The sequence below is a fragment of the Heterodontus francisci genome, chromosome 16 (genome assembly GCF_036365525.1).
Source record: "Heterodontus francisci isolate sHetFra1 chromosome 16, sHetFra1.hap1, whole genome shotgun sequence".
Classification (NCBI taxonomy): Eukaryota; Metazoa; Chordata; class Chondrichthyes; order Heterodontiformes; family Heterodontidae; genus Heterodontus; species Heterodontus francisci.
In genome coordinates this window covers 86549162-86566275 of record NC_090386.1, presented here as the reverse complement: position 1 = coordinate 86566275, position 17114 = coordinate 86549162, and the positions used below count along the sequence as shown (strand labels likewise).

At 43.2% G+C, this 17114-nt stretch overlaps 1 protein-coding gene across 3 annotated transcripts in view; it reads right to left on the bottom strand.

Annotated features, from left to right (window-relative positions):
- The window catches only part of ocstamp (osteoclast stimulatory transmembrane protein), a 38987-nt gene extending 25986 nt beyond the window's left edge, over positions 1-13001 (bottom strand). Inside the window, exons 1-2 of one of the 3 annotated variants that reach the window (XM_068048536.1) lie at positions 12885-13001; positions 6906-6997 (exon numbers count right to left, since the gene is read on the bottom strand). In XM_068048536.1, coding sequence (XP_067904637.1) covers positions 6906-6958 — 53 coding nt within the window. In that variant the 5' untranslated portion in view covers positions 6959-6997; positions 12885-13001. Of the gene's footprint in view, positions 1-6905; positions 9797-12884 lie in introns of those variants that run through there. The other 2 variants (XM_068048537.1, XM_068048535.1) reach the window with 2 other exon arrangements.
- Between the last annotated feature and the right edge of the window lie 4113 nt (positions 13002-17114).

Genomic DNA, 17114 nt, shown 5'->3' with positions numbered 1-17114 from the left:
TCCACATCCATCCTGTTAAGACCCCTCAGGATCTTATATGTTTCAATCAAGTCACCTCTTATTCTTCTAAACTCCAGTAGATACAAGCCTAGTGTCATGGAAGTGTTTTTTTTACTCTGTTTATAAACTAAGGTGGGGTCTGTGTGCCTTTAAGACTGAGAGAAGTTATTATTTTCTCTGGGAACAGTATGTGCGAGCTGCAAGCCTGTTCCTAAGCAACAGCAAGAGAGATGTGGTCACATGCCATATTGTATCAGTTTGGCTGTGTGTAAAGACTGGCTAGAACTGGTTTGATCTGGCAGACCAGCGAAGTGTGCTCTCCTTGAAGGAAGGATTTGTCTCTCTCAGCAGAAAATCCACATTGGCCTTTGGGCTGTGTTTTGCCTAAAGAGGAAAAGACCCTTGGAAAGGAATCTTTGCATTGTTGGAGGTAGCAAATTCCTTTTTTACTCCTGTCTCTAAGAAGTCTCTGCCTCAGGAGTGACTTTCTGCTGTCTTTTGTGTTTCTGGGAGTTTTGGAAACTCAGTACAGTTTCTACTGATAGACTGCTAATTCAAAATCTAAATAGATCTGTTGTTATACTCCTTGTTGAAAAATCGGTGTGATGCCTACTGCAGTGAATTGCCTTGAATGCCTATCCATTACAGTCTGTTCATCAACTCACCTGGTGACTTCAAGTGACATCTGACTATTCGACTCTGGGACACCTCACTGATCCGGGAAAGTAACCCACCAAGACTTACAACCCAGTTATTTTATTATTCCTAAGAAACAGCTCTAATTTAAAACATCGTTTTAGAACTGGTTAACCGTTGGTTTTTGAATGTATGTGTATGTGCATGAGGGTTAGGGGGAATAAGAAGTTCTAAAGTATTTTCAGACATTGATGTGTCTCAGTATTGTTTAAAATTTAGTTGATTAATAAATAGTTAATTTGCTGTTGTTTAAAGATACCTGGTTTGGTGCATTTTATTCTGGGGTTAATAAAGTGTTTAATTTGGTTAATTTCTGGTAGGTGGGAAACTTTAATAATATGCTGTGACCTGTGGAAAAATGAGACTGAATTGACAGTACATTACTCCTTCCGGGTCATAACACTAGCCTGTGCAACCTTTCCTCATAAGACAATCCGCTCATTCCAGGTATTAGTCGAGTAAACCTTCTCTGGACTGCTTTCAACGCATTTGCATCCTTCCTTAAATAAGGAGACCAATACAGTACACAGTACTCCAGATGCCCAATCTCACCAATGCCCTGTATAACTGAAGCATAACCTTTGTATTCAGTTCCCCTCGTGGCACAGTGGTGCAGTGGTTAGCACCACAGCCTCACAGTTCCAGGGAACCGGGGTTCAATTCTGGGTACTGCCTGTGTGGAGTTTGCAAGTTCTCCCTGTGACTGCGTGGGTTTTCGCCGGGTGCTCCGGTTTCCTCCCACTGCCAAAGACTTGCAGGTGATAGGTAAATTGGCCATTGTAATTTGCCCCTAGTGTAGGTAGGTGGTAGGGAACATGGGATTACCGTAGGGTTAGTATAAATGTGTGGTTCTTGGTCGGCACAGACTCGGTGGGCTGAAGGGCCTGTTTCAGTGCTGTAGCTCTAAATAATAAATAAATAAACAATAGCATTCTATTAGCTTTCCTAATTACTTTCTGAACTTGCATATTAATCTTTTGCGATTCATGCAGTAGGACACCTGGATCCCTATCCATCTCAGAGCTCCGCAAACTGCAATCACCATTTAAATAATATACTTCTTTTTTATTCTTCCTGCCAAAATGGACAATTTCACATTTTCCCACATTATACTCAGTTTGCCAGATCTTTCCTCACTCACTTAACCTATCTCTATCCCCCTTCAGCCTCCTTATGGCTTCTTCACAACTTACTTTCCTACCAATCTTTGTGTCATCAGCAAATTTAGCAACAATACCTTTGGTCCTTTCATCCAAGTCATTTATATAAATTGTAAAACTCGCTGTTTTCTGTCGTTGAGCCAGTTTCTTTTATCCAGTTGGACACTAACGCTCTTATTCCATGAGCCTCAATTTTGTTAACCAGCCTTTTATGCTGTACCTTGTTGAATGCTTTCTTAAAATCCATATAGACAACATCCAATGCAATCCTGTCATCAACCTTGTCTATTACTACCCTAAGCATAATCAACCTATCCAGTACCTCCTCACTCTCAATTTTTACCCTATCCATTTCTTTTACTCTCTCCACCTTTCTGAATTTTTTTCAGATTCCTTTTCCTTAGTAAACAACCGATGCAAAGTACTCATTAAGTATTCTAGCCTTGCCCTCCGCCTCGAAGGATGTATTACCCTTTTTGTCCCTAATAGGCCCCACTCCACCTCTTACTACCCACTTGCTATTTACATGCTGGTAGAAGATTCTTGGGTTCCCTTTTATGTTGACTACCATTCTATTCTCATAGTCTCTCTTTGCCAGTCTTATTTTTCTCTTCGCCTCCCCTCTCAATTTATTGTATTTGGCCTGGTCCTCACTTGAAGAATTCACCTGGCATGCATCATACCCGTCTTTTTTATACTTTTTATATTTTCATCGTAATCTCTATCTCCATTGTCATCCAAGGAGTCCTGTCTTTGGTTCCCCTACCTTTCGCCCTTGTTAGAATGTACCTAACTTGTATCTGAAGCATCTGTTCCTTAACAATAACCCATTGTTCCATTACAGCTTTGCTTGTCAGTCTTTGGTTCCATGTTATCCTGGCTACATCCCTTCTCATCGCATTTAAATTAGCCCTCTTCCAATCTAGCCATTCTACTTTCTATCATTCATTGCTTTTCTGCATTACCTTATGATACAATGATCACTCATATCCAAGTGCTCTCCACAGACACTTGGTTCACTTGGCCCACCTAATTTACCAGCACCAGGTCCAGCAATGCCTCCTTTCTAGTTGGGCTGAGAATATACTGATCAAAGAAGTTCTCCTGAACACAATCCAGAAATTCCTCCGCCTCCTTTCCCTTTACTCTAAAATTATCCAATCAATATTTGGCTAATTAAAGTCCCCCAATATCACCACTCTATAGTTTTTGCACATCTTTGTGATTTCCCTGCAGATCTGCTCCTCTATCTCTCTCTGTCGCTATTTGGAGGCCTATGGAATACCCCTAGTAGCATGATCATACCCATTTTGCTCCTCGACTCTAACCAAATGGATTCTGTCCTTGCCCCTTCAAGGACATCCCCTCTTTCCAACACTACAATGCCTTGTCTAATCAGTACTGCCACCCCACCTCCCTTTTCTCCTTCTCTATCTTTTCTGAACACTTTATATCCTTGTAGACTAAATGCCCAATCCTCGCCATTTTTAAGTCATGTTACTGTTATTGCCACTGCATCATATTCCCAGACTGCTATTTATGCTTGTAGCTCACCAACCTTATTCACCAAATTTGTGTGTTTACATACTTTCTTTCTTTCCTTTCTTTGGCCTGCTTGTCTCGAGAGACAATGGGTAATCGCCTGGAGGTGGTCAGTGGTTTGCGAAGCAGTGCCTGGAGTGGCTATAAAGGCCAATTCTAGAGTGACATACATGCATTGTAATCCTGTCTTTGCATTCCTTATAACCCTTCTCAGTCTGCTGTGAAACTACTCCCTTCTCTAGTATTGTCTAACACTCTCACATTATGTACCTTATTCCTTCTTTCTACTTCTAGATGCTGGTGCCCATCCCCCTGCCAATTTAGCTTAAACCCTCCCCAACCACACTAGTGAACGTCCCCACAAGGACATTGGTCCCAGTCTTGTTGAGGTGCATCCCAACCCTTTTGAATAGGTGCCTTCTGTCCCAGAACTGTTCCTAATGCCCCAAGAATCATAAACCCTCCCTTCTGCGCCATGCTTCAAGCCACCCATTGATCATCCCTATCTTCCTATTTCTACATTCACTAGTGCATGGCACTGGAAAAAAGTCCAGAGATTACGACCTTTGAGGTCATACTCTTTAACTTCCTCCCTAGCTCCTGAAAATCTGACCCGTAGGACCTCAATACCTGCCCTTGCTTTGTAATTGGTAGCAACAACTTCTGGCTCACTCTCTTCCCTCAGCAGAATATCCTGCATCCTTTCCGTGATTTCCTTTACCCTGGCATCAGGGAGGCAACACAGCATGCGGGAGTCAGGATGATGGTTACAGAAATGCCTGTCTATCCCCCTGACAATAACAATGGCATTTCTACACTTTGCCGCTCCCTCCTGTACAGTTCCTTGCCCATTGGTGCCATGTTCTGGACTGCACTCCTTTAGGGTATGGTTACCCTCAGCATTCTTCAATGCTGAGTACCTGTTTGAGAGTGGCACACACCCTGAAGATTCTTGCACCTCCTGTCTCTTCCCAGTCTTCCAGATGGACACCCACATAGTATCCTAAACTCTTACTGCCAGTGGGATGACCACCTCCTGGAAAGTATGATCCGGGAAACTCTCCTGCTCCCTGATGCTCTACAGTGACTCCAGCTGCCCCTCAAGCTTGGATATCCTGAGCTTGAACTGAAGCAGCTGGAGACACTTCCTACACATGTAGTCGCCCAAGACATATGAAGTTTCCTGGAGTTCCCACATGGCACACGATTGCAAGCAACAGGTCGCAGTTGCTCAGCCATGATATAAAAAAAGCTCTATTCCCTCTTTTAGAATCTATTTGGTACCTTGTTTAACATATTATTTTTAATTAATGTCTCTAGACCTATTCTGTGCTACTACTCTTATTAATTCACTTACTGTTATACGCACCCTAATCGAGGATATTAATTTCCCAGCTCCTAATTTGAAAAATTGCCCTAGATTAGGGACAGAAAAAAAATACAGTTACCCACTTTCCTGTGATGTCACTCCTTGATTTTTTTTTCTTGGCTTCATTTCACAGTTCTCTCTCTCTCTCTTTCTCTCTCCGCTGCTGATTTATCCTACTGTGCTCTCAGACCTTCTGCTTTTCTCACAGTGCTCTCTCTCTCTCTCTCTCTCCGCCACTGCTTTATCCCCACTGTGCTCTAGGGTCTTCAGCGCTGTTCTTGCAGTGTTTTCTCTCTCTCTCTCTCTGCTGCTGATTTATCCTCATTGTGCTTTCGGATCTTCTGCGCTGTTCTCGCCGTACTCTCTCTCTCTCCACCGCTGCTTTATCCCGCTGTGCTCCCAGACCTTCTGCTGTTCTCGCAGTACTTTCTCTCGTTCTTTCGATTTCTTTCTCCGCCGCTGATTTATCCTCACCGTGCTCTCGGATCTTCCGCACTGTTCTTGCAGTGCTCTCTCTCTCTCTCTCTCTGCCTCTGCTTTATCCCGCTGTGCTCTCAGACCATCTGCTGTTCTTGCAGTTCTCTCTCGCTGTTCATTTATTTCCATTTTCTTCCCCTGGACTCTCTCCTCCTGAGGTATAACTTTACAGCCAGCAGCACCTGTTATCTGTTACATTGCCTGACTCAGCCCCGGCCTCAACCCATTTGCTGCTGAACCCTCATCCATGCCTTTGTTACCTCTAGACTTGACTATTCCAACGCCTCCCAGCGTCCTACTCTGCAAACTAAGTGAATCCAAAACTCTGCTGCCCATGCCCTATTCACCTATCATGCCTGTGCTCGCTGACCTACATTGGTTCCCAGTTAAGCAACGTCTTAATTTTAAAATTCTCATCCTTGATTTCAAATTGCTCCATGGCCTCACCCCTCCCTATATCTGTAATCTTCTCCGAGATATCAGCGCTCCTTTAATTTTGGCTTCTATAGCATCCCCGATTTTAATTGTTCCACCAGTGGGGCCATGCCTTCAGTTGCCAAGGCTCGAAGCTCTGGAATTACCTCTCTAAATCTCTCTGCCTCTCTACCTCACTTTCCTCCTTTTAGACACTCAATAAAACCTCCCTCTTTGACCAAGCTTTTGGTCATCTGCCCAAATAGCTCTTTATGTGACTTGGTGTCACATTTTGATTTATATATGTCCTGTGAAGTACCTTGGGATGTTTTATTATGTTAAAAGCAGTATCTAAATACAGGAAGTTGTTGTTGTTAGATATTTGACCATGGAGGACATCATAGCCAACACAATCCTCCAATATATGCACGCGTATGAGCAGGAGGCAATAGATTGCAATCAGGAGTGAGAACTCAGTCTGATTTTTATTTTGTCTCTTGCCCAGAGACATTGGCTGTGAGTGCAACTGCAGCCCAGCGACAGAGCAGGAAATGAACCTGGGACCTTTTGAATGTAGCTTAGTATGATAGAAGATAGAACTTTTCGTCAATTGACCATCGAGGATATGCCACTCACTATTTTAACAATCTCTTTTAAAAACAGCCCAATAGGCATGAGAGATTTTTTTGGGTTAATCATAATTCTTTGCATAACTGTTCTGCTCTGTCTGTGACCTTGATGGCCATACATCTTTTCTCCTCATTTTCTCTTTTGATTCTTCTGCCTGCAACTTCTCCTGAAAGTGTTGGCGATGGTTGTGGCATCTGGGGGGAGGGTGGGTAGGGGAAGTGATATGATCCAAGATCATTAGAGCTCTCCCATTCCCCACTCAAGTCCCCAAGCTTCATATGTGAACCTAGACAGTAAATGCCGTCCAGTTATTCCAATGTGAGACGTATTGAATCTTAACCTGATCCTTCCTGAGTCAAATTTGCGATCAGGAGCAGGAGCCCTGTTTATTTTACCCCTTCCTTAGAAAGAGGCCAGTTAGAGATTCCCCTAATGTTCTGTCTGAGATGACCCATGACTCTGTACCACTCAGTGAAACGACCAACTAAGTAAGTGGTGCAAAAGGTTATTTTTGAATAGTGATGACAATAACAAGTGTTAATCAAAATCATTCCCATCTACCCTGCATTTGTTTAGCATGGAAAGTGAACCTCAAAAAAACAAAAGGAGTTACTTACTTGTACAAGTTACACCCAGTAGAGCCACGCTGTTTCTTGTCCTGTATCATCATTTTGGATGTAATTTTTATCTGTTGTATAGTTGTTATACCCTCCAGGTCAATGAATAAATGGAAGAAGGAACGGAAGTGAATTATAAACTGTGTTTCCACCTTTACGCTCCTCCCCTCAACCTCAACAATCACGTATACAGCCTGGCACAGTTACTATCATAAAGCAACTTCACAGCTTCCTCACTTACATAATATTTTGATCATTTCGACATCTCATTGTTTCCTCTTTTTTTGAAAAAAATGTATCTTTGTCTTTGCTACCTTATATGGATTCAGTTCATAATAACAAACATTAAAATCCAAGCCTAAACAAGTGGAGGATGTTTGTGCTCATCAAATTAAGAGATATCTAAATTGTGAAATAGAACTATTTTGCCAGCATTGAGTCCCTACATGTAAGCATAAACCATCTTCTACACCCTGCAATAATATGTGGCTATGTCAACCTCAGAACAGCAGCCAGGAGCTTCACATACCGTTGTCACTGAGGTAGCATATAGACAACCACAAGACAAGTTTTAAGAGGACATATTTCACACACTATCACCAAGAAGAAACAGTGTGGCAGCAAACACTAGACCTCTCTTCATCTCTACATATCTTGCTCCTTTAAGACGCTCCTTAAAACCTACCTTTTTGTCCATGCTTTTGGTCACCTCTCCTGATATCTCCTTATGTGGCTCAAGGTCAAATTTTGTCTGATAAAACTCCTGCGGAATGCCTTGGGATTTTACTATGTTAAAGGTACTATATAAATGAAGCTGTTGTTGTAGTGCAGCATGCAACTAGCTACCATGATTCTTGCAACATTTGCGGTGATCTTTGGGAGCTGAGTCTAATCTTTTGAAGGACTTGGTCAGGTTTTTCTAGTTTACTAGGTCGATACGTATGAGAAAGTAGAATCATTTCCTATCCCATCTATCCTGATTTGTCCTTTGCAACTTTGCACCAATGTCCTTTAGTCATAGTCTAACTTGAAATGGTACATCAGCTTAATCCTTTCCACTCGGTTTAGTATCACTCAGATCTCTATAATGTTCCTGTTTATCTGTCTCCTTTCAAAGCTGAAGAGTCCAAACTTTTCTCATCTTTAGCATAAATCAACAACAAGTTGCAATATTGTACCTTTTACATAGGAAAATGTGCTAAAGTGTATCACAAATAGGTTTAAGACAAAAGGGAAGAAAAAGGGTGGGTGAACTATAACTTCATCAGAATGATGGACGTTGAAGAGGTTTTAAAATGTGGAGAGAGAGGGAAGAGGCTGAGATGTTTAGGTGGGGAATTCCAAAGACTGGGACTGGTGGAACTGATTGGTTTCCCACCAAGAGTGGAGCAAATAGGGAGGACTATGCACAAAAATATTATTGGGGTAATGTATTAGCATGGAGTGAGGATTGGTTAACACACAGAAGACAGAGAGTCAGGATTAATGGGTCTTTTTCAGGTTGGAAAGGCGTAAATAGTGGAGTGCCACAAGGATCAGTCCTAGGGCCTCAATTATTTACTATCTATATTAATGACTTGGAGGAGGGGGCAGAGTGTAATATATCCAAATTTGCTGATGATACGAAAGTAGGTGGGAGTGCATGTTGTGATGAGGACATAAAGAATCTGCAAGGGGATATAGATAGGTTGAGTGAGTGGGCAAAAACTTGGCAGATGGAGTTTAATGTAGGAAAGTGTGAGGTCATGCATTTCGGTAGAAAGAATCAAAAGGCAGACTATTACTTAAATGGAGAGGAATCTGGGTGTTCCTGTGCATGAAACACAAAAAGTTAGCAAGTAATTAAGAAGGTAAATGGAATTTTGGCCATTATTACTAGGAGTTTAAAAATAGGGAAGTCTTGTTACAACTGTACAGGGTGTTGGTGAGGCCGTGCCTGGAGTACTGTTTTGGTCCCCATAGCTAAGAAAGGAGATACTGGCATTGGAGGCAGTTCAAAAGAGATTCACTCGGCTGATTCCTGGGATGAAGGGGTTGACTTATCAAGAACGGCTAAACCGGTTCGGCTTTTATTTGTTAGAGTTTAGAAGAATGAGGGGTGATTTTATTGAAATGTACAAGATTCTGAGGGGGCTTGACAGGGTAGATGTTGAGAAGATGTTTCCACTAGTGGGGGAATCTCAAACTAGGGGACATAGTTACAGAATAAGGGAACACTCATTTACAACTGAGATGCGAAGGAATTTCTTCTCTCAGAGGGTAGCGAATGTCTGAAATTCTCTACCCCAGACAGTTGTGGAGGCTAGGTCACTGAAAGTATTTAAAGAGGAGGTAGATAGATTTTTGAAATATCAGGGAGTTGAGGGCAATGAGGAGCTGGCATGAAAGAAGAGTTGAGGTCTGGGGCAGATTAGCCATGATCTTATTAAATGTCGGGGCAGGCTCGAGAGGCCGAATGGCCTATTCCTGCTCCTATTTCTTATGTTCTTATGTACTTAAAAAGGTGGGGTCAGAGGAACTGAGTATTTGAGATGAGGTATTGGGCTGTAGGAGATGGCAGATGGAGGGATTTATAGATAAGAACAACGTATTAAATGTGATATGTTGGCGGGACGATGAGTCAATGTAGGTCAGTGGGGATGAGGTGATGGGCAAGTGGGGGTTAGTGAGGGACAAGACACGTGGCAGAGTTTTGGACAAGTTGGAGTTTAAGAAGAAGGTTGGGAATTCAGAAAGGAAATGATTTCTCTGGGCTGGATTTTGTTCTCCACCAGGCATCGGGTTCTGTGGCGAGGGGGTGGGGGGAGGTGCTGAGGATGGATCCGGATGAGGCAGAGGCCCACCACAGAACTCGATGCCAGGAGAACCCATCCCGATCCTCCTGGAGGAGGTGAGGCTCCGTGGCGCCACCCTGTCCCCCCACCACTGCTGAGCGATGGGACCACAATTAACGGGCTGAACATTTCCAGCTTGCCGCCAATCTTGGCGGTGAGCTTCTAAAACGGCGGGGCGCACACACGAGAATTACTCAGTGGAGCTGCCGCGATATTTAGCGTGGTGGATCATTTAAGTGGCTGGGGCGGACGGCCACCCCGATGACATGGAGGGGGCAGGCGCTCCGGAACCGGCAACAGCGTCTGGTGCCACTGCACAGGTGCTGGTGCCATTTTTAAAGGGCTTCAAGCCCTTCAACTTCATTTAAATTTTTAAAGCTGTATACATTTTAATATTAAAGTAAAACATTTAATAATAGTTTTAATACCCTCTCCCACCCACCCAATGATGAAGCAAATTATTACTTGCCCTCGCCCCCACAAAAAAGCTTACCTTGCGGTCCTGACTTCACCCCCAGAAGTTTACAAACTTTGAACCTTACCCCTTCCTACCACCTCCATAACCAATCAAAAAGATTTTACCCCCCGCTCCCCCCATGAAAACCTACCTCCTCCCACCTCCCCACCCGTGTTCTGCATCGTAGTCAGAGATCCGAAGGCGCAGGAGTCCCGGCAACTGGCCGGAATTTGGCAGCAGGAGGGCTGCTGGGAGCAGGTAGGTAATTAACTCATTAATTAACACATTTAAATCCTGCTTCCATCGCCAAGCGGCAGGTGACACCACGAGGCCTCGCCACTGCCGGTAATAAGGGGCAGGGCCTTCCCACCGTCAAGGCCCATGGCAGGCCTCTCGCAGAGGCATTTTCTGGGCCCCCCCGCCATGACCCCCGCGTTGGAGGGCTGGTAAAATCCAGCCCAACATATTCAAATCAATAAAGTGAATATATTTAAATAGACTTACCTGCAATCTTGAGGGCCTGCCGCAATCTCCGACATGGCGGCTGGCACTCCCGCAACTTCAGATCCCCGGTGGGGAGGGGGTAAGATTGGAAGTGCGGGGGGTTGGGGGGACGGGGTCAAATAAACGTAATGGGTGGGATGGGTTGAACCTTAAACGTTGTGCAGTTTGTGGGGGGGAAGGTCAGATGTAAAAGGTAAGAGTTTGGTGGGGGGAAGGACAAATAGTTAATGAAATTGTTATGGGGGGTAGGAAAGGGGCATTGTAAATTTATTTATTTAATTTGGCGGGGATTACTTCTTTAAAAATCTAAATGTGCTGGCAGGGCTGGCTGTCCTTTAAAAATGGCACCAGCGCCTGTACACAGGCAGCTGACACCATTGCTGGGGATGGACAGCCCGTCCCCTCCACATGACTGGGGGGGTGGGGGGCCGTCTATTTAAATAAGCTGCCGTGTGGGAGTTTACGGCAGCTCTTTGGCATGTTTTGAGCTTGCTGCTGAGATTGGCAGCGGGCTCTTAAAATCCAGCCCTCTGACTCAAGAGATGAACCTTGCGACCCTTCTCTGCACTGGATGTGGATTCACTTTGTGCTTTGGTGACCAGAACGAAATACAATTCTCCATGTGCGGCCTGACTGCAGCACTGTATGCTTTCAGCTTTACAGACTGCAATTATACTTTATTCTGGCAATACAACTCAAAATTCTGTTTATTTCATAATTGCTGTCCCACAATGACTTGACGTGCTAAATATTGAGTCAATTGTCAACTTCCGGTTCACCTCTGCCTCTCTCTTGGCCAATTCAATGTTATTCATTAAGTAAGCACATCCTCTATTTTCCTTTCTTCCAATATGTAATACATTACACTTATCTGTGTTGTATTTCTATCATAATACTATTGTCCATTTGCACTGAGGTGGTAATTTTCACAAAGAGATGCTTTCCGATATGCTTTTATATCCAATTTAGCACAGTGGCAGTGTTATAATGTTACATAAAGTGTAAAGTGCTAGGAACTAGTTGTTATGTGTAAGTGTTCCAGTGGGGCCACATTCACGGTTGCACTGGAGAGTCATGTGATAAGTAACAGAAAACCAGTTTTACCAGTCCAGGCAGCATGGCGGATGAACAAATAAATGAAAAGCTCAAGCCTTTCCAAGTTTAAAGTGTGATTATTTCCAACATCTCGGAACCAGAAAACAAGAACAAGACATAACAGGTAGTATCATGTAACATGATGGAGGACTTCCTTAGTTTAAAGCAGGACTTTGCATTCACACGGACTGTGTAGTGGTCACTCCTAACAATAATGTCATGGGCAGTTGCATCTACGATAGCTAGACTGGTGAGGGTGAGGCTGTGTAGGTTTTTCCCTCGTGTTAGTTCTTTCACAACAAGCCCAGTCTGGCAATTATGTCCTTCAAGAATTGACCAGCTCAGTCAGTAGTGGTGCTACCAAGTCACTCTTGGTGATGGACAATGAAGTCCCCCACCTAGTGTACTGTTTTGTGGTATTCCATTTTAAGTGGGGGAGAGTAGATGGAAAATTCCGCCTTCAATTTGAACAAAAAGTCTCTAAATTTCTCTAATTTCACTCCCACACAAATCTTTGGACCAATTTTATCATTAAGAGCAGTTTATTTTTAATAATACCTTGAGTTTAGAAAATAAAATCTCTAAATTTCCAAAGGATGATTAATTGCTAAGGGTGTGGTACATCCCAAATGACCAAAGTAGCCTCTAATCCTTGGAAACAAAAGCCATTAAAAACTCCACTAATTAAAGCATGCTGACATGAGTTTGAAAAGGAGTGGCTAGTTTTACCAGAGAAATACTCACTGGACTATGGCTGAGTGGATGTAAGGAGCTCAGTCTTAGCCACACTGTACTAATTGGCAATCTTTCACTGGGAAAGAAAATCTATTTTTGAATTCTGATCAAATTCTAATTAAAGACTTTTAAAGGGCTGGTGCTGCTAGAGTGTCAAGTCTTAAAGCAGATTTATATAGAAAAGTATGGAGAAGAGGCTGGGGAAAGGAATTAAATGAACAGATCCTTCTATACAAAAATATGAATCTGACAAACCAAATATGGTTGCAACCTAATCTGTTTATTGTGTTTGACCAATCTTTAACATATACAATGCCACTAAATAGTAGATATATAGAAAATAATCACAATTACCTGTTTTCCCTAAGAGGTAACCTTCATCGATTCTTCAGCGGTCCTGACTATCTCAACAAATTTTTAAGCAGTCCTCAAGATCTTTATAGTCCTCTAATTATGTGCACTGTCTTTACTGATTCATTATGGTATGATGTGTTATGGTGAACAAGTTCCTAGAAATCACAAGATGCAAACTCATATATCCTGTTGGCTTATTGTCCCACTTCCTATTTCATAACCGCCTTGGCCATCTTATTTTGCGATGTGGCCACAAAAGTAAGTCAACAGGAATGAGTTAATCATCTGCAATCTACATCCTCAATCTCAGCAGAAGCTAAACAGCAGTCAGTTGAATTATACCCTGATACATTAAACCCTAAAGCATCCCGGCGATGAACAACTTTAACCATTCCATTAATTCAAGCTGCAGCACAAATCCACAAGATATTTAGAAGTAAGAAGAAAACAAAAACCCTGATCTTATTTGTTTAAATCAAATTCTAACCCTGCAAATATATACATACACAACTTGAGAATCTTACACTTCAGAGAGTTGTTGCAAGAAGCTGAATGGCCTCTTTATATGCTGTACAATTGTTCTCTGCTTCCTATTGTATTTTCTTCCAATTTTCATCCCCTCTTTCCTGAAGGCACAGATTTCTGCTGAAATAGGTTTTCCATGCTCCCCTCCAAGGAACTGAGAGGCCAGGAAGCCTAAAAATGTCAAAATTCTCTATAGAGATTCTTAAGGATCTTTTGGGCTCCCAGAACATCAACAAAACTTGTATTTATAACAAACCTCTAACTTTGTTAAATGTCCCAATGCATTTCATGGGAACACTATCAAATAAAGTTTGATACTGAGCCACATAAGGAGCTATTAGGACAAGATCTTGGTAAAATAGGTAGGTTTTAAGAAGTGGCTTAAAGGAGGAAAGAGAAGTAGAGAGGTGGAGATGTTTATGGAGGGAATTCCAGAGCTTCTAGCCTTAGCATCGTAAGGCACAGTCACCAATAGTGGGTAGTGGGGCGATTAAAATCTGGGATGCTGTCATGAAGGTGCTTCTGTTTTTTTGTTCAAAATATTTTTTTTAAGGAATTCATAGTTAAACTGAATAAATGTTGGACCAGTTTTCTTTTCAAGAGTCATTAAGAGGACACTGAAGGAACTGGATTGGCAACAATGTTTACTGGTTGTCACATGACTCAAGTTAAAGATAGAACAGAAACCCTGGTAACAGGGGCAGAAAAGTGACAAGCACCCCATGATTGGAGAAGCCCAGCAGCAGCAGAGTGCACCTGGGAGGGTAGAAAAGTCAGAAGCTTTTTGGTTGTTGTGTCAGTGTGTTTTTACCTTCTGGAGTGAATGGCTGATAAAGTTAGCCTGCTGCCGAAGAAGTGAAGGAAGGAGAGAGGACTGCAACCCAGCTCGTTTTCCAGCACCTCTAAAAGACCCTGAGAAGTCCACTCTCTCAATTCATCTCGTCTCCTATCTTTGAAGAAAACCTACTAAATTACTTGTCAACCCCGCTCCAAAAGAACTGTTCTAAAAGATCTCAGTGGCCTATTAACGTGTACTCAGAAGTTAGACTGTATGCCAGTTTTGGAACAACATATCTCATCTGCTGTTTTCTTCAAAAATGATCAAATAATTTCCCCAAGCGTTTTTTTAAAAAAGGGACTTTAACATTTCAATCTGTGTATTTATGGTTTACTTCATTACTGGTTAAGATTTGTTTGATAATAAACTGATAATTTTGTTGTTCATTAAAGAAACTTGGTTGGTGTGTTATATTTTGGGAAAAATAGAGTATCTGATTACTGTATGATAAGTGGGAAAATTTTAAAATAATATGCTGTGATCTGCGGAGAAGTGGGACTAGAATTAACAGTGCCTCAGTCGTAACAATGCGTAAGAGACAGAATTGGAGGACCAAAGAGTTGTGGGACTGGAGGAGGTTACAGAGGTAGGAAGGGGTGAGACAATGGAGGAATTTGAAAACAAGGACGAGAATTTCAAAATCGAGATGATGGTGGCCGGGGAACCAATGTAAATCAGCGAGCACAGAGGTGATGGGTGAATGGGATTTGGTGCATGTTAGGACATGGGCAGTAGAGTTTTGGATGACCTCAAATTTATGGAGGATGGAAGATGGGAGGCCAGGCTGGAGGGCATGAGAATAATCAAATGTAGAGATTTTAAAGGCATGGATGAGGGGTTCAGCAGCATATGAGTCGAAGCAGGGGTGGAGAACGGTGATGTTATGTAGGTGGACTAGGCAGTCTTATTAAATTTCTATAGACTTTTATTTTTCGACATTTTAAATAGAGGGGTTCCGTAAAGTGGTGACACAATCTACGCTTGGTCTCCCCAGTGTAAAGAAGACTGCATCATGAGCAGCAAATACAGTATGCTAAATTGAAAGATGTACGAGTAAATCGCTATGACACCTGGAGGGAATAATTGGGGCCTGGGATGGTGGAAAGGGAGGAGGTAAAAAGGCAGCTATTGCACCTCCTGTACTTGAGCGGAAAGGTGCCATGGGAAGAGGAGAGGGTGCAAGGGTGATTGACCAGGGTGTCCGGGAAGGTACAGTCTGGGGGTCAGTAACGTGTCCATGGTAAAACTTTTGAGGTCCAGGGTAATTTAAAATGTCTTGAATCAAACCTTTAAACATGTGTTTTAAAATAACCTAGCGTCCAGAGTCCAGCCCACCAAAGGTTTTCATCCGGCCCACCAATCCTCTGTGACTGACAGCGGGCTGCCCTGGCAGGGTGAGCTCTGATTGGTGATTCATGGCGCATGTGCACTGGGATCGGCTGCCCCTGCTGTTTTCGTGTGGTTCAGTGAGTGAGCGGAAATGGCTGCTGTGGGGGAGAGGGAGAAAGGGGAGAGCAGGAAGTGGGCGAACACACAGCCAGAAGCACGGTGCAGTGTTGAGGGAGTATGCTGAGAGTCAGGCACCCCTTTAAACAAGCACCGGTTCGGGGAGCAGAGGGAGAGAGGGGAGAGAGACACAGAGGAGAGAGAGAGGGGAGAGAGGTAGACACAGAGGGGAGAGAGAGAGAGAGAGGGGGTGGGGGGGAGGGAGAGAGAGGGGAAAGAAATGGACACAGAGAGGGAGAGAGAAGGAAGAATCAGAGATCAAGATCACTCCTGACGGATGGACATCTGTCTGAATTCTCCGCATCACTATATTGAGTATGCGGGTGGACATTGACTACTTGTGCAAGCAAAAACAATGCCAGGTACCTCACCAAATCGGAAGAAATGTGTTTTAAATCGGACTGTGTTTTGATGGCATTAGGTTGGCTATACACTTTATATACAGATTAATTGCCCACAAGTCTGTGGCTGAGTCAATAATTTTGTCAAATGTCCATGGTGTAACATGTTGGTGCCTGTCTCTGGTACAGTCCCTTCAGAATGCTGAAAGGAGGGGGGAAGATCTGTTTGGTTGTAGCATCATGCTGGAGGTGGTGGAAATGCGGAAGGTGCTCTGTTGATTCCATATATCTCAGGCCCATTCCTCCTCACCTTCAAATCCACTGTCATCCACTTCACTGCTCAGAAAAACCACCCTTGATCCCCTCTGTCTTTGCAAATTGCCTCGTCATCTCCACCCACCCTTTCCTCTTTAAAATCCTTGAATGTGTTATCGCCTCCTAGGTCTATGCCCAGCTTTCCCACAACTCCATGTTTGAATCTCTCCAATTAAGTTTCTATGGCTGCCACAGCCCTTATCAAAATCACAAATGGCATTCTTTATAATTACGACCATGGTAAATTATCCGTCCTCAACCTTCTTGACCTCTCTGCAACCTTTGACATGGTTGATCACATAATTCTCTTCCAATGCCTTTCCTCTGTCATCCAAATGGGTGGGACTGCCCTCACTTGGTTCCTTTCTTATTGATGCACTCATAGCCAGAGAATCATCTGCAATGACTTCTCTTTCTGCTCCCGCACTGTTACCTCTCGAGTCCCCCAAGGATTTATACTTGGCTCCCTCCTATATCTTATCTGCATGGCTCCCATCTATTTCTTATCTGCATGCTGCCCCTCGGCAACATCATCCAAAAGCACATTAGGTTCCAAATGTACACTGATGACACCCAGCTCCATCTCACCATCACCTCTCTCGACTGCTCCACTGTGTCCGATTTGTCACACTGCTTGTCCGACATCCAGTACTGGATGAGCAGAAATTTCTTCCAACTAAATACTGGCTTTGGTCTCTGCCACAC